General features: G+C 36.2%; 1 protein-coding gene across 5 annotated transcripts in view; it reads left to right on the top strand.

The window, feature by feature from the left end:
* Positions 1 to 21,605, top strand: part of NUP62CL (nucleoporin 62 C-terminal like) — a 93,738-nt gene that overhangs the window by 34,253 nt on the left and 37,880 nt on the right. For 4 of the 5 annotated variants that reach the window (XM_038588007.1, XM_038588003.1, XM_038588004.1 and 1 more), the window contains 2 exons: positions 19,393 to 19,505; positions 21,037 to 21,135. In XM_038588007.1, the coding sequence (XP_038443935.1) occupies positions 19,393 to 19,505; positions 21,037 to 21,135 (212 nt within the window). The remainder of the gene's footprint in view (positions 1 to 19,392; positions 19,506 to 21,036; positions 21,136 to 21,605) is intronic. The other variant, XM_038588006.1, reaches the window with a different exon arrangement.

Raw genomic sequence — 21,605 nt, 5'->3', positions numbered from 1 at the left:
CTTACCAACACCTTAACATGCAGTGTCCCATCGTACTGGGTGACAGCGTCCAGCCTTTTGTTTTTGGCTCTGCTATCACCTCTGCTACTGAGTCTGCAACTGCCACAGGGTTCTCATTCATCAGTGGAAGTGGAATTTCAGTGCTGTCTCTGCAGTGGAGAACACAGCATTTGTAGCATTACCCCTCACTCCTGCTACTCAGCCTCTAGTGGCACAACTGCCACACAACCAATTGTTTTCTTCAGTTTTGGTGGGTAGCCTGCACATGTGGTTGGAACTCTGCTCCCCAGTGGAGAAGCACAGTATTCAAGACTGATTTTGAGATTCTTTTTTAGATTGCTTCAAATCCAAATATGACTCACTTCTCTTGCTGGAGTTTAATGTAATTGATAAATGTGATAGATATTAAGTCCAAACTGCTCCTTCTGGTGTTGCAGTTTTAGGTTTAGAACCAAAGAATGTTTATAGATCTTGGAAACTAGCCCTTTATCTGATATTGCCCTACGACCCAGCAATTGTACTGCTGGGGATTTACCCCAAAGATACAGATGCAATGAAACGCCGGGACACCTGCACCCCAATGTTTATAGCAGCAATGTCCACAATAGCCAAACTGTGGAAGGAGCCTCGGTGTCCATCGAAAGATGAATGGATAAAGAAGATATGGTCTATGTATACAATGGAATATTACTCAGCCATTAGAAACGACAAATACCCACCATTTGCTTCGAGTGGATGGAACTGGAGGGTATTATGCTGAGTGAAATAAGTCAATTGGAGAAGGACAAACATTATATGTTCTCATTCATTTGGGGAATATAAAAAATAGTGAAAGGGAATGAAGGGGAAAGGAGAAAAACATGAGTGGGAAATATCAGAAAGGGTGACAGAACATGAAAGACTCCTAACTCCGGGAAACGAACTAGGGGTGATGGAAGGGGAGGTGGGTGGGGGGTGGGGGTGATGGGCACTGAGGGGGGCACTTGATGCGATGAGCACTGGGTGTTATTCTATATGTTGGCAAATTGAACACCAATAAAAAAATAAATTTACATAAAAAAAGAACCAAAGAATGTTTGTTTTGGAAAAAGTTACAACCTTCTGGAACCAGCAGTTGAGACAAATCTGCATTTAGTAACGAGAGTTATACTGAAATGTTTTGATCAATTGTTTAATGCTCGTTTTTAACAAGTTTATTCTTATTCACAGTCTGTTGATATGTTCTGTTTTCCATTTTGAAAATAAAACTTCTGAAATGTAATTTATCAGGAGGTACAAGAGAACAGGAAAGTGGTTTTAGAGTGATGTAAAATTTTAGAGAATATTAATAATGCAATAAGTCACTTCTATGGCATGATTGGAGAATGACAAAATATTTTGGCTGGTAGAAACATCTTACACGTGTGGGTTACCAGTTTCTAAATAATTACGATTCAATAAAATACATTTGACCTATATTGAACATTAATGAGAAGGCATTTAAGATCTTACTAAACCAAAATGCAGTTAATAGAGTTCTGATTTATAACCCATATAAACTTGATTTTTTTGTAGATATTTTAGAACTTGGGAAATGTGCTGAGTAAGATACTAATACATTTATTAACACATAATTTATTAATAAATTAATACATGTATTAATAAATTAATACACATTAATACATTTTATATTATAGTGTAGTTTATTAAATTAGATATTCATAGTAATAATTTCAGAGCTTTTGGGAACAACCAAAATGGAAAAATATTTTTAAAATTATAGATAATATAGAACTAAGTTATTTATAAATCATAGTTGTGATAGAACCAATTTTCATTGATTGGTATAGCATTGTAGGACATGAAGAGATGAAGTGGAACATTGAAATAATTATGCTAGAATATTTTGTTACTGCCTTGGGAAGGGCATCATTTTAATTGTATACAAATGAATTTTTGGTGTTAGAAATAATACACTCACTCTCAAATAAATTTAAAAAATAGAAATAATGCATATCTGTTATTTTAAAAAATCTAGGAAATAAGTGTTTGAGTCTTGGCTCTGTTCATTAGTAGTTCTGTGACCTTGGGCAAGTTATTTTAGCCTCTCAGTGATTGGTTTATTCATCTGTAAGTGCTCAGCACATACCACAACAATCCTACCTCATAGGATTCTATAAGTTAATATAGGTGAAATGCGTAGAAACTTGTCTGACATGTAATAGGCTCTCAGAGGTAGCTGTCGTTGTTTTTATGAAAATGTACATTTCCCTACAGTGTTAAGTATGTTGGATATTATCCTTTTTGTGTGTTTGTTTTTTAATGTGATAGCTTAACAGTGGAAATAATATCAGCATAATCTTGATTTACGTTTCTTTACTAATAGGATTACTTCTTTTTGAATTATTTATTGAGTCATTGTATTTGTGTGTGTGTGAGAGAAAGAATTGAATAAATTCCTTGTTTGTATCTTTTGCTCAGTTTTCCAATATGGTATTTATTTTTTCTTATTGATAATGCAGCTACAGTATTTTAACCCTTTGATATTTGTACTTGAAGTATTTTCCTAGTTTATTTACATTTTATTTTTCTAAGAGTTTTTATAGATATTAAAATATCCTAATTTTTTTAATTAAGCTTTTTATTTTGCCATAATTGTGGATTCTCATGCTGTTTTAAGAGGTAATAAAGATTCCACATACCCTTTGTCCATTTTCTTCCAGTAGTAACATCTTGCATAACTATCACACAGTATCACAGACTGGATGTTGATATTGATCATTGAGATATAGACTAGTCCTATCACTACAGGGATGCTCCATTTTGCCCCTTCAGAGCAACTGTTACTATAATTTTGTAATTTTCAAAATGTTATATAAATGGAATCAATATGAGATATTTTAGGAATAGCTTTTTTCACTCAGCATAATTTTCCATAGATTCAACCAGATTGTTGTATCAGTTGTTTGTTTTATTGATGCATAGTATTCCATGGTGTGGATGTACTGCAGTTTATGTAACTATTTTCCCATGGATGGCTATTTGTGTTGTTTCTACTTTTTGGCCATTATGAGTAAAGCTGCTATGAACATTTATGTACAGGTTTTTTTGTGAACATAAGTCTTCATTTCTCTTAAATGCCCAGGAGTACAATTGCTGGATCATATGGTAGCTGTATATTCAATCTTATAAGAAATTGCTGAACTGTCTTCCATAATGGCTGTACCATTTTACATACCCATCAGCAAGTATGTGTAATCCACTTTCTCTGCTCTTTCACTATCATTTGGTATTATCACTATTTTTCATTTTAGCCATTCTTGCAAATAGTGATATCATATTGTGGTTTTTATTTATATTTCTCTAAGGGCTAATGATGTTGAACATCTTTTCCTGTGCTTATTTGTCATCTGTATATCCAATCTGTCCATGTCTTTTAGAGTCTGAAAAAAAGCATTAAAAAATAGTGAAGTATTATATGGGTCCTTTTTACAAAGGGACTTGGGAAATGTCAGTGGATAATAGGGTTTTACAAAAGACAGAGTGCTGATCAACTGGGATTTTTTTCTCTGGTTAGATTTACACCTGAGTATATCTCTTTTTTTAAAGTGATTGTAAATGGTACTGTATTTTTAATCTCATATTCACTTATTTATTGCTAGTATGTAGAAATATAATTGATTTTGTATGTTTATCTTGTATCCTATGACCTTGCTGAACTCATTTATTCTAGGAAGGTTTTTTTTTTTTTGTAGATGTCATCTGAAAATAGGGAAAATTTCACTTCTTCCTCTCCAGTTTAGATATTTCCCCCCCTTGCTTTAATGTAGTAGCTAAAAGTCCTAATACTATATTGGATAAGAGTGATGAGTCCAATCTTAGGGAGAAACATCTAGTTTCTCATTAAGTATGGTGTTAGCTGTAGTTTTTTTTATAGATGCCCTTAATCAAGTTGAAGATGTTCCCATCTATTCCTAGCTTTTTGAGACTTTTACCATAACGGAGTTTTGAATTTTATAAAAGCTTTTTCTTCATTAGGTAATATGGTCATGTGGATCACACTGATTGCTTTTTCAAATATTATACCAACCTTGCATCCCTAGAATAAATCCCACTTGGTTGTGGTCTATAACCCTTTTATACATTGCCAAATTCTATTTTCTTGTATTTTGTTTGATTTTTTATTCTTTCATTCATATTCATAAGAGATACTGGTCTGCAGCTTTCTTTTTTATTTTGTCTTTTTTTTATCAAACAATGATACTGGTTTCATAAATTAAGTTGGGAAGTGTTTCTCCTGTTTTATTTTCTGAAAGAAATTCTTTAAACATTTGGTAGAATTCTCCAGTGAACCCATCTAGACCTCAAGATTTTTTTTTTAGGAATTTTAAAATTATGAGTAAATTCTTAACAGTTATAGGGTTACTCAAATTATCTATTCCGTATTAGTGACTTATGGTAGTTTGTATGTTTTGAGTTGGACCATTTCTTTTGCATTTTCAGTTTTTAAACTTTTTAAAAAATATTTTATTTATTTATCCATGAGAGACACAGAGAGAAAAGCAGAGAAATAGGCAGAGGGAGAAGCAGGCTCCACGCAGGGAGCCCAATGTGGGACTCAATCCCAAATCTGAGGATCATGCCCTGAACCAAAGGCAGATGCTCAACCGCTGAGCCACCCAGGCGTCCCTTCTTTACATTTTCAAATTTGTGGTCATAGTATTATTCTTTGGACGTCCACATGGTGTGTCATGATCTCTTGTTTCATTACTGATATTGGTAATTGTATCTTTCCTCTGTTTTCTTTTTCAACCTTAGAGGTTTGTTAATTAAATTGATGTTTCAGGGGTCAACTCTTTGTATCATTGATTTTTTTCTATTTTTTTGTTTTCCATTTCATTGATATTTGCTCATTATTTCCTCCTGCTTGCTTTGCATTTATTTTGCTCTTTTACTAGATTTTTAGGTGAGAGTTTGGATGATTGATTAGAAATTTTTCTTCTGTTTTTAATTTTTAAAATTGAGAGATAATTGACATTATATTAGTTTCAGGTGTAGAACATAATGATTCACTATATGTATATATTATGAAATGATCAAATAAGTCTAGTTAACATCCATCACCACACAGTTACAATTTTTTTTCTTGTGATTAGAGCTTTTAAGATCTATTTACTCTCTTAGCAACTTTCAAATATACACTAGTATTAACTATTGTCACCATGCTGTACATCTTCTTTTATAATGTGTACATTTACTGCTATAAATTTCCCTGCCAGCAGTGCTTTAACTACATCCCACAAATTATGGTATGATGTATTTTCTTTTTTTGTATGATGTATTTTCATTTTCATTCAATTCAATGTATTTTTAATTTTTTTTTTGAAAAAAAAATTTTTGTTGAGACTTCCTCTTTGACCCATGGGTTATTTCAGTGTGTGTTTAGTTTCCAAATGTTTGGAGATTTTCCTATTTTTTGCTTTTGATTTCTAGTTCCATTCTATTGTAGTTGAAGAATATACTGAATCATTTCTAGTCTTTTAAATTAGTTGAAGTTTGTTTTATGGTCCCAAATAAGGTCTATCTTGGTATATGTTCTGGGGCACTTGGAAATAATGTATTCTGCTTTATAGGATGAAGCGTTTTATAAAGGACAATTAGATTCTGATGGTTAATGGTTTTGATGAGGTCTATATCCTTGTTGAGTTTCTGTCTAGTTCTATCAATTGGAAAGAGAAGGGTGTTGGAATTTCTAACTGGGATAGTGGATTTATCTATTTCTCCTTTCACTTTTATCAGTTTTTGATTCACATATTTTGAAGCTCTGTTGTTTAGTATATATATACAATTGCTAACATTTATTGGGGAATTAGGCCTGTATGTAATATCATTATGTAATATGCCCCTCTGGTAAGTTTTTGCTCTGAAGTCTACTTTGATAATAATATATCCATTCCTACTTAATATTGTATAGTATTTCTTTTCCATCTTTTTATTCTTGACTTGCCTCTATCGTTTTTGAAGTGAGTTTCTTATAAACAACATAGAATTGGGTCATAGTTTTTTAATACCCTCTGTCAATCTCACTTTTTAAAAAGATTTTATTTATTTATTCATGAGAGACACACAGAGAGAGGCAGAGACATAGGCAGAGGGAGAAGCAGGCTCCCTGAAGGGATTTGATCCTGGGACTGAGATCATGCCCTGAGCTGAAGGCAGACACTCAACGACTGAACCACCCAGACGTCCCTGTCAATCTCACTTTTAATTGGATTATTTAGACCATTTACATTTTCTGTTATTATTGCTATGTTAGGGCTTACATCTGCCACTTAATTTTTTTGTTTTGTTTATATTTTTCATTCTTCTATTTTCTGTTTCCTGCCTTACTATTGATTACTTGAACATGTTTTAGAATTCCATTTTGGTTTAATTATAGTATTTGTGAGAATACCTCTTTGTACGGCTTTTTTAGTGGTACACACATATATAGTCTACTTGTCATTTTACCTGTTTTTGTGAGATATAAAAGCCTTTCTCATGGTGCCTGGGTGGCTCAGTCAGTTAAGTGTCCTACTTTTGGTTGCAGCTAAGGTCTTGATCTCAGGGTCATGAATTCAAGCTCTGAGTTGGACTCTATGCAGGGCATGGAGCCTACTTTAAAAAAAACCTTTCTTCCTGTATATCCCTTAACCCACCCTTACTTGTAATGTAATTGTCTTAAATTATTTTATCTACATAGATTTAGAACCATATCAGCCTGGGTTATAATTTTTGTTTAAACCATCAAACATAATTTTAAAAACTTAAGACAAACAGGAAAATCTATTGTATTTACCCATATTTTTGCTTTTCTATTTGTTGTTTCTTCCTCCCTGAGGTTCCAAGATTCCTTCTTTTGTCATTTTCTTTCTGTTTAGAGAATTTCCTTTAGCTGTCCATTTAAGGTGGTCCGTTGGCAACAAATTCTTGGAGTTTTCCTTTTCAGTATCTTAATTTCCTCTTCATTCCTAGAGGATATTTTCACTAGCTATAGGATTCTGGGTTGGCAGTTCTTTTCAGTACTTGAAAAATACAGTGATACTTTGTTCTTGCCATGATGTATCATCATGGTTTCTGATGATAAATCTGTCACTTAAGTAGTTTTCCCTCTATAAGTTAGATGCTATGTTTCTCTTGCTGCTTTTCAAGATTTTTTTTTAATATCTTGGTGTAGACATCTATTGTTCTATCATCTGTTTCAGTGATTCTTATCTATCTGCTCTGTTCTCCCTAATCTTTTCACTTAGCTTTACATTTTGGTTATTGTTTTTTTTTTTTCAGTTTTCAAATTTCCATTTGGTTCCTCTTCATATATTCTGTTTCCTTGCTGACGTTTTCTATAAATTTCTTTTCTTTTTTTACCCCCCGTTAAGGCTATTTTTTCACGTTTCAAGCGTGTTTAGTTTCTTGTTGATGCATTATTATCACAGATGCTTTCGGTCTTTGCCAGTTAATTCTAATATTTCTGTCATCTTGGTATTCTCATTTTTCACTCAGTTTGAGGCCTTCCTGGTTCTCGGTAGGATGAGTGTTTAATTGAAACCTGGACGTTTTCATATTATATTATGAAACTCTGAATCTGATTTACACTTTTTTTTGCTTTAGCTGGTTTAATTTGACATTGCTTTAGCAGCAGAAGAAAAGGGTGCTGCTTTGTTACTCTAAGGTGGGAGTAGAACTTCATTTCTCCCTTGTGTCTCCATTGCTAACCAAGGCATGGGTCTCCTAGTTACTGGTGGGTGAGGATGGAAATTTCTGCTCCCAGTGTGGTTTTCAGTGTCACTGTAAGGAGAGGATTCATACACTGCTGTCAGGGATGAAAAACCTGGCTCCCTACTTGACCTTCTCTGATACCACTCTGGTGGGGTATTAGGACACCTCATTCCAGTCTCATACGGGTAGAGAAGTTTAGGCTCCTTGCTTAGTGTTTAGTAAGTAGGAAATAGGGCCACAGTGTTTTGTGTGGTGTTTGATTATACTAGAGTGGTTATTGTCTAAAAGTTTTCTGTCTTATTTGTCTGCTCCTTTCCTTGTCTTTCGTCTACAGAGCAGGCTTTTATTAGGGCTTTTATGGGTAGGATCTATATCCATTGTTATATCAACATTGCTAGCCTATTCAACTCCAAGCCTGGGAAAGACAGTGCAAAAAGAAAGCCTGTATCATTCCTTGGGTCTCAAGATCTCTGTTTGCCTTCTTCTCACCCTTTCTTAGAGTCTTCTTATGTTTGTTTTATATATAACGTTTTAGTTAAACAGGGGTTTTATTTGAATAAGGAAAAGTACATGTATCCTATTTTCCTGGAAGTCCTTAATTTAATTTTTATATTTTAACATCTCTTAATCTCCTGAGTTTCTCTCTCTGGCCAAATAGACTTTTTCATCTCGAGATCCTTAATTCTTTTTTTTTAAGATTTTATTTGTTTGTTTGTTTATTTATTTATTTATTCATGAGAGACACACACACAGAGAGAGAGGCAGAGACATAGGCAGAGGGAGAAGCAGGCTCCATGCAGGAAGCCCTATGTGGGACTCCATTCTGGAACTCCAGGATCATGCACTGAGCTAAAGGCAGGCGCTCAACCACTGAGCCAGCCAGGTGTCCCCCTTAGTTCTTTTTATACTTTTATTATGGTTTATATTTTTAAGGAATCATTTTTTTCATAAATGATTAGTGAGTAAAACCATTATATTTCATTAAATAGCAATTCTTTTCTATTGATTTGAGATGCTGTCTTCCACATACAGCAAATTATATATGATTAGTTCTACTTCCAGACTTCCTATTCTCTTCTATTGATCTGCCCTTTATAGTTCTAATATCACCATTTTAGTTATTGTAGCATGCCCCACTATCTTGTAGCATAGGGCCACCTTTCCCAGTCCTGTTAAGAAAAATCTTGACTATTTTCTAGGGCCAACAATTTATTAAAATAGTTGGTTGACAGCCTGGGTAGCTCAATCAGTTAAGCATCTGACTTTTTGTTTGTTTGTTTGTTTGTTTTTTTTTAATATTTTATTTATTTATGATCGACAGAGAGGGAGGGAGAGAGAGAGAGAGAGAGGCAGAGAGAGAAGCAGGCTCCATGCACCGGAGCCCGACGTGGGATTCGATCCCGGGTCTCCAGGATCGCGCCCTGGGCCAAAGGCAGGCGCTAAACTGCTGCGCCACCCAGGGATCCCTGTTTTGTTTTTTAAATTGAAGTTTGATTTGCCAACATATAGTATAATACCTCAGTGCCCATTACCCAGTTACCCCATACCCCTGCCTGCCTCCCTTTCCACTATCCTTTGTTCATTTCCCAGAGTTAGGAGTGTCTCATGGTTTGTCACCCTCTCTAATTTTTCCCACTTATTTTCCCTCCTTTCCCTTATAATCCCTTTCACTATTTCTTATATTCCCCATATGAGTGAAACCATATGATGATTGTCCTTCTCTAATTGACTTATTTCACTGAGCATGATATCCTCCAGTTCCATCCACATTGAACCAAATAGTGGATATTCATCCTTTCTAATGGCTAGGTAATATTCCTTTGTGTATGTGTATATATATACACAATGAAGGACATCGAGGCTCCTTCCACAGTTTGGCTATTGTGGACATTGCTGCTATAAACATTGGGGTGCTAGTGTCCTAGCATTTCACTGCCTCTGTATCTTTGGGATAAATACCCAGTAGAAGCATCTGACTTTAGCTCAGCTCGTGATCTCAGGGTCCTGGGATTGAGCCCCACGTAGGGCTCCCCAGTCAGTGGGGAGTCTGCTTGTCCCTCTGCCCCTCACACCACTCATGTTTTTTTCTCTCTCTCTCTCTCAAATAAATAAAATCTGTAAAATAGTTGGCAGTTTCTAATGTTCTTAAACATCAAGGAATTAAGGGTGATTTGGGTATCGTTAGTACTAGATGGAGAAAATTATATAAACCCTTCCTCTAGTCCAGTGGTTCTCAACTGGAGATGATTTTGCCCCCCTGTCCTATTTTTGGTTGTTGAGACTGGGGAGGTGCTACTGGCAGTAGTGGGTAGAGTCCAGGGATGCTGTTGACCTTGGAAATAAAACAGCTACTTATTTTGCCAGCAAGATATGTTTGAATAGCAGAGGAATTACAATTTGGGACAAGCAGTGTATGGCAAAACCACAGGCAAGTCTGGAGAACAAAGGAGGAGAAAGCCCTTTTCTAGAGGAAAGGGGGGAGTTGGGAGGGGCTGTTGTAAACCGAAAGTCCATTGGAGTTAATTGGGAGATTGAAGTGTGTGGCTTTTCATTCACTGAGTTTTGGAAGTCTCTCATTGGCTGGGCTGTTGTTGAGCAAGGAGAAAATCTTCCTCCTGCTGGAGTAGTAAAATAGGTTTGTTTTCTTGTTTTCCTTTTGGGCCTGCAAATGGCTGCAATAAGTGGTATGATGTGAGAGCTCCCTCTCCTGGCCTCCCAACCCCATTTTAAATGAAGTTTATTTTATTCAGTTTCACACTGCAAAATATCCTGCAGTGCACATAAAAGAAAACCTTGTGTCCCCTACACTCAGTACCTCTGACACCAGATAGGAGAGGTTCTTCCCACACTAATCAATTCTCCAATTCTGGACACCAGCTGGGTTTCCTACATTTAGTTATGATGCTCATTACCTGGAGTTACCACAGACCACACATTTTAAGGTCTCAGTTCCACAACTGTCTACTACTTCAGAAAACAATTGTGAGCTCCAGGTTATGTCATTTGTACTTCTCACCAACTTCTTAGAAGTTGGGGGTTCCCATGACCCCCTCCTTGGGTCACTAATGTGCTAGAACAACTCACAGAACTCTAGAAAATCCTTTACTTACAATTACTGGTTTATTATAAATGTTACAACTTAGGAACAACCAAATAGAAGAGATACACAAGGCAAGGTATGGGGGAGCGGCCTAGATCTTCCATGTCTTTTCCAGGTGTTGTCACTGTTTTAGCACCTCCATGTGTTCACCAACCCAGAAGCCCTCCAAACCCCCTCATTTAGGGTATTGATGGAGGTTCTATTAAGTAGGCATGATTGATTAAATCATTGGCCAGTGGTGACTGAACTCAATCTTTAGCACCTCCCATTTCCAGAGGTTAGAGGGTGGGGTAAAAGTTCTAACCCTCTCATCACTTGGTTGGTTCCTCTGGTAACCAGGGCCCATCCTTAAGGGCTCCTTAAACTTCACCTTATTAACATAAATCAGGTTTGGTTGTTAAGGGCTTGTTATAAATAACCAGAGGCTCCTTTCACCTTTATTGCTTCTGGAGCTATTTCAGGAACAGGGGACAAAAGCCAAATATTATAACAAAAGATGTCCCTAACACTTTTGTCACTTAGGAAATTACAAGGGTTTCAGGACCTGTCCAGGAAAGGGGACACAGAGTAAATATACATTTCTTATTATATCCCAGCATAGGCTAGTCCTCTGCAACAAAGAATTACCTGGCCCCAAATGTCAGTAGTGCCATGTTGAATAACCTTGCTCTAGTTCTATGATTAGGAAAACAAAACCATCTCTTAAATCCTTTCTTATTTAAGAGAAAGATTCCTCTAACTTAAAAGCAAATCATATTAAATGGCACTTGCTTCCTTAGTTACCTCTGGGTATATGATTTAAGGTCAGGCCCTGAAATTATGCCAGTACCCAAGACAAATGATCAGGATTTAAAATATGGGCATAAATCAAGTGCAAATTCAATTAGCACTAGTGAAGAAGTTTCAATAATATGGCCAGTTATAAATACAAACATCAATAGTGTGCCCATGTTTAAGCAATAGTAATTGGTAAATATATATAATGAGAAAAGGTCCATCAACAATTTCAACCAAAAATTCAAAATGCCTAGCAATAAACTTTTAAAATCTGCATGGCCTATATAAAGATAACTCCAAAATTCTACTGAGGAATATAATAGAAGACATTAATAAATGAAGACACCTAGTGAAGGCACAGACTTGATATACAAGATTGTCATTTATCTCCACATTAACCTACACATTTAATGTAATTCTTAAAAAACCATAATGGGAATTGTTAAAAAACAAAATTCAATCAAGTAAATTTGAAGATCCAATTGGCTTTTTAAGCAATTCATGAATTGGGCAGCATCCCATCTAGCAAGAAGAGTGATGCTCTGAGAAATTGTACAAAATGAAAGGTCTTTGTGGGAATGAGGGTCGGGCAAGAAGTTACTAGTAAAAGAAAAGAAAGGTTTCTGGCCAGATGTCTTTTGGGTGGAAGGAAACAGCAGGGTTGTTTTTTTTTTTTATCATGCAGATTACCTCCCTTAGTGCTGATCAGGAAATTTCAGATTGAGTTTTGAAAGGTCACATTTCTGGAAAAGATTGAAACTATAATTGAGTTGAGTGGTTTCCTGTGGTGGTGAACAAATCACTCCCAAATTGGGCTTTTTTTTTGAGGAAGGAAGGAAGGGAAAAGTGGGACTTGACTATAGTTGAATCTAAAGTTTAAATGGGGAAATAAATACATGAGACTAGTTAACTCCCCACCTTTTTTTGAAAGTGCACATACACTTTGGGGGCAGGGGGAGGGTCAGAGGGAGAGGGAGAAAGAGAAATCCTTTTTTTTAAGATTTTATTTATTTATTCATGAGACACACACACACACACACACACACACACACAGAGGCAGAGACACAGGCAGAGAGAGAAGCAGGCTCCACGCAGGGAGCCCGACATGGGACACCATCCCAGGTCTCCAGGATCAGGCCCTGGGCTGAAGGTGGCGCTAAACCGCTGAGTCACCTGGGCTGCCCAAGAGAAAGAAAAATCTTAAGCAGGCTCCACGCCCAGCCCAGCACAGTGCCCAGTGTTGGGGCTCAATCTCAGGACCCTGAGATCATTACCTGAGCTGAAATCAAGAGTTGGTTGTTCAACCAACTGAGCAACCCAGGCACCCCTCAACTCTTGTTTTTATTTTTTTTTAAATAGGAAAGAGACACTTCTCTTTTTTTTTTTTTTTTTAATTATTTTTTTATTTATGATAGTCACAGAGAGAGAGAGAGAGAGGCAGAGACACAGGCAGAGGGAGAAGCAGGCTCTATGCACCGGGAGCCCGATGTGGGATTTGATCTTGGGTCTCCAGGATTGCTCCCTGGGCCAAAGGCAGGCACCAAACCGCTGCGCCACTCAGGGATCCCTCAACTCTTGTTTTTTGAGGAAGTAATGATGGAGTACTTGTAGGAAAATACATAAAAATGTATGTTAACTTTATTCTCTTCCTATAAATTTAAAATATTGTGTAACAAAATAAATAAATAAATAAAATATTGTGTAACATAAGAGCACATGAATTCTAGTGCTGTAATAATTGAAACTTTCTTGTAGAACATTGATAGAAAAATTAATGAAAAAATTTAAAGTACAGAAATAAACCTGGGTCTATGAAGATGGCATTTCAAATCTGTGGGGAGAGAGGATGCAGTAGTGAGTAAATGAATTTCAGTAGCTGGCTAAACAGCTGATTTGGGGGAAAGGGGATTAATTTTTGCCTAAGAAGATCATCAAAAAGAAAACCACAGGGCCAAAATGGTATCACGTAGGTGAAGGCCCCAAGTCAGTAAACCAGGCCTTAACACCTAATCCAACTGCAGTTTCAACCTCCCCCAGAAATCTGAGTCTTAACTAGCCAATCAGGAGTTTTCTGATAAGCACCAATGAGGTAATCTGTCAGTGGGCCCTCTCAATCTCCTGAAAGAAGATGAGGTCATCTGCATCAAAAGATTCCCTGCCCTTTCCCCTAAGAGAAGGTTATCTTGCCTGAAACAATTCTTTCTTTTCTTTGCTTATCATTTTCTTGCCCCACCTTCCTTCCTATAAAAACCTTCCATTTTGTACAATTCCTTTGAGTGCCTCTCTACCTGCTAGATGAGATACTGCCAGATTCATGAATTAATAAAGCCAGTTAGTAGATCTTCAAATTTACTCCACTGAATTTTGTTTTTTTAAGAAGAGCAACCAAAAGAAATACTGGGTGATTTAATGATAGAAAATGAAACAATAAACATTTTTTTAAAAGCACAGGTAAATATGAAAATATGTAAATAATATGTCTTGGGTTGGGGAAAGGACCTTTATGTATAATTTAAAAACATGTAATATATTCAGTCAGATGGTTCAAAAATGACTGTACATAGTACACCTAGGTATACTATGTCCCATCTACCTGGTATTACCCCTACTCCCTCCACTCCCTCCATTCAACTGACCACTGTAATTGTATGTGTCCTTGTATATATCTTTCCACAGTTTCTTCATGGATTTGCTAGCAAATAAAAAATATTCTTAAGCCCTCTACCTTTATTTTTGTTTACATAAATGATGCATACACAGTACTCTGTACCTTGCCTTTTTAATCTTACAAACTTTATACACTTACTTTAAACATTTTGAAGATCTTTTCACATCTGTCAGTATATAGACAGCGCCCTCAGTATTTTTTGTTGCAACATAGAATCCCATGGCCTAGACGTGCTATAATTTATCTAGTCCTTTGCTGCTAGGCATTTAGGTTGTTTCCTCATTTACTAATACAAACAGTGATGTCATGGCTCTCATTTTACATGTCTTTTTATTTTTTATTCTTTTTAAAGATTTTATTTATTCATGACAGAGAGAGACAGACAGACAGACAGACAGACACAGGCAGAGGAAGAAGCAGGCTCCATGCAGGGAGCCTGACGTGGGACTCGATCCTGGGTCTCCAGGATCACACCCTGGGCTGAAGGCGGCCCTAAACCACTGGGCCACCAGGGCTGCCCTACATGTCATTTTATATGCAAGTGCATCTTCACCGATACATTTTGAGAAGAAATATTAGTGGCTCAAAAGATAGGTTCATTTAGAATTTTTCGAACATTGGCCACTTGTTTTCCAGAGGGATTATACCAATTTACGTTCCTGTTAGGACCCTCAGAAGCTGTTTGTTTGTTCACAGTGTCTTTAACACAGTGTGTTTGTTACTAGTTTTTTATTTCTTACCATCTGTTTGGTGAAATTGTTCTCAATATAGTTATAATTTGTGATTTTCTCCTAAAAACTAGGTTAAACACCTTTTATATCTTTAAGAGGGGAAGGCATTAGAAACATAATATGGAGACATAAACCAGAAAGGAAAAAATGATGGAAAGATTTGACTACATAAAACATAAAACCGAAATAAAAACACAAATGACAAACTGGGGTTGGGAAATTTTTGCAACATTTTTTAGAGGGGGGAGGGGCAAAAGGAGAGGGAGAGAGAGAGATTCTTAAGCAGGCTCCATACCCAGCATGAGATGGATGCTGGGCTCTATCTCACAGCCCTGAGATCATGACGTGAGCTGAAATCAAGAGTCAGTCGCTCAAACTGATTGAGCCACTCAGGCATCCTACAACATTTGACTAAGTAGCCTTGATATATGTTTCGATAATAAGACAATACTCTAATGAGAAAATCAGCAGATGACATGAATAGCCAATTTTGAATGAGGAAATTAAAGTAGCCATTAAACCCATAATAAAAATTTAGCCTCACTACTTGGTAATGAATTATAAATATTAGAACATCTTTTCTGTAAAACTGGCCATCTCTTTAAAAGTACACTACACGTTTCTAGATGAAACAGGGATACTCTACAATACACATTTTAAATGGTTGAAGGTATGTGGTAATGTTTCCAATTCCTTCCCAGCATCTCTCTGTCCCCTTCACCATCAGTGACCCTAGATCTTTTGGATAGCAGAGTCTTGTTATGTATTGCCATGAGTTGTTCAGCAGTTGGATGTAGGCAGCAACAGATTCAAGTGCAGTTCCTTATTAAGTACTTTTTCTTTTTGAAGAGGAAATAAAATGTAATTATATATTGGAGTCTGGAAAAAATGGGTTCAATTCAGCGGCAACTTTCATTGGGCACTTACTACCATGTGCCATGTACAATGGTCTAGAAAGGGGATGAAAAGATAAACTTCATTTTTAGTTAACCAGTGAATCTCATTTGTGTCTTTATATACTTCATTTCTCTAGCTCTATTTTTTTATACATTTTCCTTGAAATTTTAAAGAGGCGGGTAATCTGTTCTTAAAACTTTATCCCAGACTTCTATTTATTCCTTTTTTCAGAGTTTTATTATTATGTAATTCATATGCCATCTAATTTACCCATTGAAAACATACAATTAATTGGCTTTTAGTATATTCACCGAGTTGTGCAGTCATTACTGCAGTCAATTTTAGAATATTTTCATCTCCCTTAGAGGAAACTCCATACCCATTAGTAGTCACTGTCTATTCTTCCCTCCCCCCAGTCCCTGACAACCATTCATCTGCTTTCTGGCTCTAGATTCCCCTATTCTGGACATGTCATCTAAAAGGAATCATAAAATATGTGCTCTTTTGTGATTAACTTCTCTCACTCAGCATAATGTTTTTAAGAGCTCATCTGTGTTTTAGCATATCACAGTGTTGCTTTTCCTTTTTGTGGCCAAATAAAATTCTGTTGTATGGATATACCACATTTTATTTATTCATTCATCAGTTGATATTCATTTGGGCCATTTCTACCTTTTATCAGTAAGGAGTAATGCTGCTATGAACATTCATGCACATGCTGTTGTGTGGATATATGTTTTCATTTCTCTTGTGTAGATACCTAGGAGTAGCATTACTAGATCATATGACAATTCTATATTTAACACATTGAGGAAATGCTAGACAGTTTTCCAAAGTGGCTGTACCATCTTACCTTCCCATCAGCATTGTGTGAGGTTCCCAATTTCTCCACGTCCTCACCAACACTTGATATTTGACTTTTTGATTATAGACATCTTAGTTGGTATGAAGTAGACTCTCATTGTGGTTTTGATTTTTAATTTCCTAATGACTAATGACCTCGAGTCTGTTTTCATGCGTTAGATAGATGGCCATTTACATCAGCAACTTGGCATCTTTTCAACCGTTCTTTTGTAGTCCCATCTCCCTCTGGACACAGGCTGGAAAGAATCTCTACTTTTAAGGATTTGCGTCATTAGATTTTGCTTACCTGGATAATCCAGGATAATCTCCCTATCTCAAGGTACTGAACCTTAATCACATCTGTAAAGGCCTTTTTGTGAAGTAAGGTAATATGTTGCAGGCTCTGGGTATTAGGAGGCAGCTATCTTTAGGGACCATTTTTCTGTCTACCATACCATCTTAAAAATACTAAATCTTCTGATCCACAAACATGATATATTTCCATTTATTTAGGATGTCTTTAATTTCTTGCAGTGATGTTTTCTATTTTCCCGGGTATAAGTCTTGCATGCACTTCTCTTGCTAGATTTGCTCCTAAGTATTTTTGAGAAATTATTAGTGGAATGATATTCTTAATTTCATTTGTGGATTATTCATTGCCAGTATATAGAATTGTAATTCATTTTATTTGTGTTGGTCTTGAATCCTGCAAATTTACTGAGCTTGTTTGATGTTCTAATAGATTTTTTTGTGGCTGCCATAGAATTTTCTATGTTCATGATCAAGTCACCTGTGAATAGAAATAGGTTTATTTCTTCCTTTTTGACCTAGATGCCATTTATTTTTGTTTTCATATCTAATTGTTCTCTCTAGAACTTCTAATGTATTGTTTGGAAGAGCAGACATCTTTGGTTCATTCTTAATAATAGTGGGAAAGTATGCAGTTTTTTTATCATTAAATGTGATGTTAGCTGTGGTTTTTTCGTAAGTGCCCTTTATCATGTTGGAGAAGTTCCCTTCTCTTTGTAGTTTGTTAAGCATTTTCATCATGAAGCTGTGTTCAATTTTCTCAAATGCTTTTTCTACTTCTGTTGAGATGATCCTGCTTTTTAAAAATAATAGCATAATAGAGGTATAATTCACATATCTTAAAATTCACCCTTTTAAAGTGTGCAATTCAGTCTTTTTAAAAAAACATTCACAGAGAGTAACCATCATCACGGTGCAATTCCAAAATATTTTTATTACCCCAAAAAGAAACCTGGTACCCATTAGCAGTCACCCCCCCCCAATTACCCACTCCCAGCTCCTAGCATGTACTAATCTATGTCTTTTGATTTGCCTATTTTGGACATTTCTTATAAATGGAATCATACAATATGTAGCCTTTTGTGCCTGGCTTCTTTCATTTAGGATGATATTTTCAAGATTCATCCAAGGTGAGTACTTGGTTCTTCTGATCTCAGGCGGAGGACTATTCAGCTTTTTCTTTCCCTCATTGCCCCTGGTAAACTAGCTGGCCTACAGCCTCAACTGTTACTCTTATGGAGCTACTTGTTTCCTCTAAATTGCTTAGCACCAAAAAAAAAAATTGCTTAGCACCAAAATCTCCACTTTCTTTGAGATAGAGTCCTTTGGCTTTAATTTCCTCATACTCCTTTTTTTTTCCCCTCATACTCCTTTTCAAATAAAGTCAATTCTTTTGGGTATAGCTTGGGAGCTCTCTCTGTTTTTAGGGGCCTCCTTTTACCCCTGGGCAAAATCTTTGAAATAGTGCTTTGGGCACTGTGCAGGGCCAGTTTCCTCTGACCCTCTTGCTTATCACTTCAGGCATGGAACCTCAGTGCTATAAGGCAGTCAGAGTAGGGGTGATGGGCCTCCTGTATTCTTAACCTGTTGTGCCTGGTGTAGGGCCTCTGTCCTATGAATGAGGGCTGACTAAAGGAAGGGAGTCCCTCAACTTTTGGCTGTACTCACCAGGAATTTCAACCCATTAAATCTTTGTTGGAGGTGATTTGCTGGCTGCTTGCCTTGCCCAGTGAAATATTATATCCCTTAGGTGGGATCTGGGGCCACGTCACTATTGTTGGCCATTCCTGCCTGGAGTGTGACTTTCTTCAAGGTTGGGGGGGGCAGTATAGAGGGAAGGTAGGGAGTGGGTTGTGGTTCATATTCTAGACTCCCACTGGTATAACTGAATCTTAGCAGATTTTCTTGAATAAATGTTCTTTATTTGCTGTGTATCTTTAGGATGATTTCCTGAGATTTCAAATTGTTTTTATTATGTTATTGTTGTTGTTGTTATTATTATTATTACCAGTTATGGTTGTTTCACTGAGGAATAGGTCCCCAGGACTTCTTGTGTTGCAGTTCTAGAAGTGGATCCGATCCCCCACTTAAATTTACTTTTTCAGTAAAGTAGAATTTCTTATGATGGTGCTAGAAGGCTGGCTGTGCTAAGCAGTACTGATAAAGTATTTTTTTTTAAATCAGGCTTTTATTATGTTTTATTTATTAGATTTCAGAGTATCTGATTTTCCTTGATTTGTTTCAGTTTCTTCATATAAATGTACCTTGTTATAATGGTGTTTTATATTTGAAAAATTATTCTTTGGTGACATATTTTTCTGCTTGTTACTTAGATTTTTAGGTTTGGCTTCAGCATCGGCTGCTGACGCCACTACTTGTTCAGGCACCATGCTGTTTACTTCAACGTCAAATGCTTCTACTTCTGCTGCTGCTACTGGGCTCTCTTGTAAGTTACTGGTTGCAAAGAAAATATTGTTATTTCGCATCAAGCCATTTAACTCACTTTGCCAATATAAGCTATGGAACTCTTGGATCTCATAAATTATCATTAAGCTCCAACCCATCTGTAATTGCTAATATCAATAGTAGTTTTGCTTCAGAACCTAATTGTCATGGCTTTAGCTGTGAATTTTGTGTTAACATGATTATTCCAGCTTAAAAGTTACAATTTTAAGCATATAATTAATTAACATTGTAATGTTTTGAAACAACTTCTTGAAGCTAATGGGAATAGGAATTGTGGGAGTTTTGCCAAGTATGTCTGAAGGGAAGAAGTCTTATTATCCATGTGAATAAGATAAAATGGGAATTAAATGTTGGAGCCTTGCTATCATGTGTCTTTTTAGATAGAGCAGGTTTGTGGTCCTTACATTTTATCTATCAGAAGTGATGGATGACAGAAGGACCAGTTTTAGGTTTTAATTGACAGTGTGTGTTGCCTTGTGGCTTCTCTCCATGAAGAGGAACATCTGGATGCTTTGAGCTGAGAAGTGGGATATTAATTATCTTGTAATCCCAATTTCTTTGCTATATATCTTACATTAGTACAATAACAGATGTTGAGCAATTCTTTCTTACAGGTCCATATAAGCTGACTCTGCTTTTGAGATATCTTCACAGTACCATGACATTTATCATTAGACTTCGTTATTTTAATTCAAGCTGTAATATGATCCCCGGACAGCCCTATTATAGCAAGATTGTCACATTCCTGGGAATAAAACTTTCTGGGAATTACTCATGCCTAGTTCAGGGTGAAAAATAATGGTCTGTCATCCCTATCCTCTTGTGAAGTTGGCATAGTTACACTTGGGTTGTATTTTCTACCTAATAGACTTCCAATTTTGAGACACAATTAGCCTTTTGATACATGTAAGCAATATCCTTGTCCACCACAACAGATTTTGTGAATATGACCATGCCTGAGGCTGAAAGTTATAATTGTTGAATGCATTCCATTTTCAGCCAAAGACTTGCCCTCTGACCTCTGGCAGGCTTGTTTTCATTCCTGTCTTTGAGGTCCTTGCCAAATGAAAAGAATTCTCAACCATAGTATATGTAACCTCAATGAGGTAAAACATATATAAAGTTAACTTATTTTAAGTGTACAATTCAGTGATCTTAATAACTATATATCTTACATTAGTACAATAACAGCAAATGTTGAGCAATTCTTTCTTACAGGTCCATATAAGCTGACTCTGCTTTTGAGATATCTTCACAGTACCATGACATTCTAGTTTTAGAATATTTCTGTCATCCAAATAAGATCTCTCAGTCTCAGATGACTACTAATCTATCTTCTGTCTCTGTAGATTTGCCTTTTCTGCACATTTCTTATAAATGGATTTACCATAGGTTTTTTTTGGAGTTTATCCAGAAGTTTCTAAAAGGCTCTTCAGATGAAAAAGACTCTATAAATTATTCACTGTTTTTAAATTAAAGTGTAATGGGTAATATTATGTTATTCTCTGCAGTTGGTGCTCCAGCAACTTCAATGGGCACATTTGGTGGCATAACTTTGGGATTTGGATTAAAATTCCCTGGAGCAGGTGGAGCAGCTCATACTGCATCTAGTAAGATTTTAGAATTACTGGGGTGTATGCTGTGTTTGGATACTCATTGGAAATGTGCTGTGTAACAAGCAGTAAGTAAGTTGTATTCCATAGTTTTTAGGACTAAGTAAGTTTTGATCATTTCATCATAGTATGCAAAAGGTACACCAATAGTGATGATTGCCAAAGTGTAGTGAGACATTTGATACCAATGATGCTACTTTCTTTGAGATGACCATAATCAATGCTGCTATCAAATTCTTGTCAACTTTTAAATTTAATAATTTTTATTATTGAGCATAGTGTTTACATTGACCCAGTATATTAGGATTGATAGTTCTTTTTCCCTTATGCTTAATTTAATTTTGACCTGTGTTAAAGTCGACCTTCTGCAAAATTGATTACAAGAGTTTCCATCCTAAATTTGTTTCTGCCAGTTAGGAGATAGTTAGGTTGTCGGTTGAAGAGAACTTGGATAGTCGTAGCCTTAT

This window comes from Canis lupus, chromosome X, assembly GCF_011100685.1.
Source record: "Canis lupus familiaris isolate Mischka breed German Shepherd chromosome X, alternate assembly UU_Cfam_GSD_1.0, whole genome shotgun sequence".
Taxonomy (NCBI): Eukaryota; Metazoa; Chordata; class Mammalia; order Carnivora; family Canidae; genus Canis; species Canis lupus.
The sequence above is the reverse complement of the archived record's forward strand: the minus strand, read 5'-3'. Positions and strand labels throughout refer to the sequence as shown.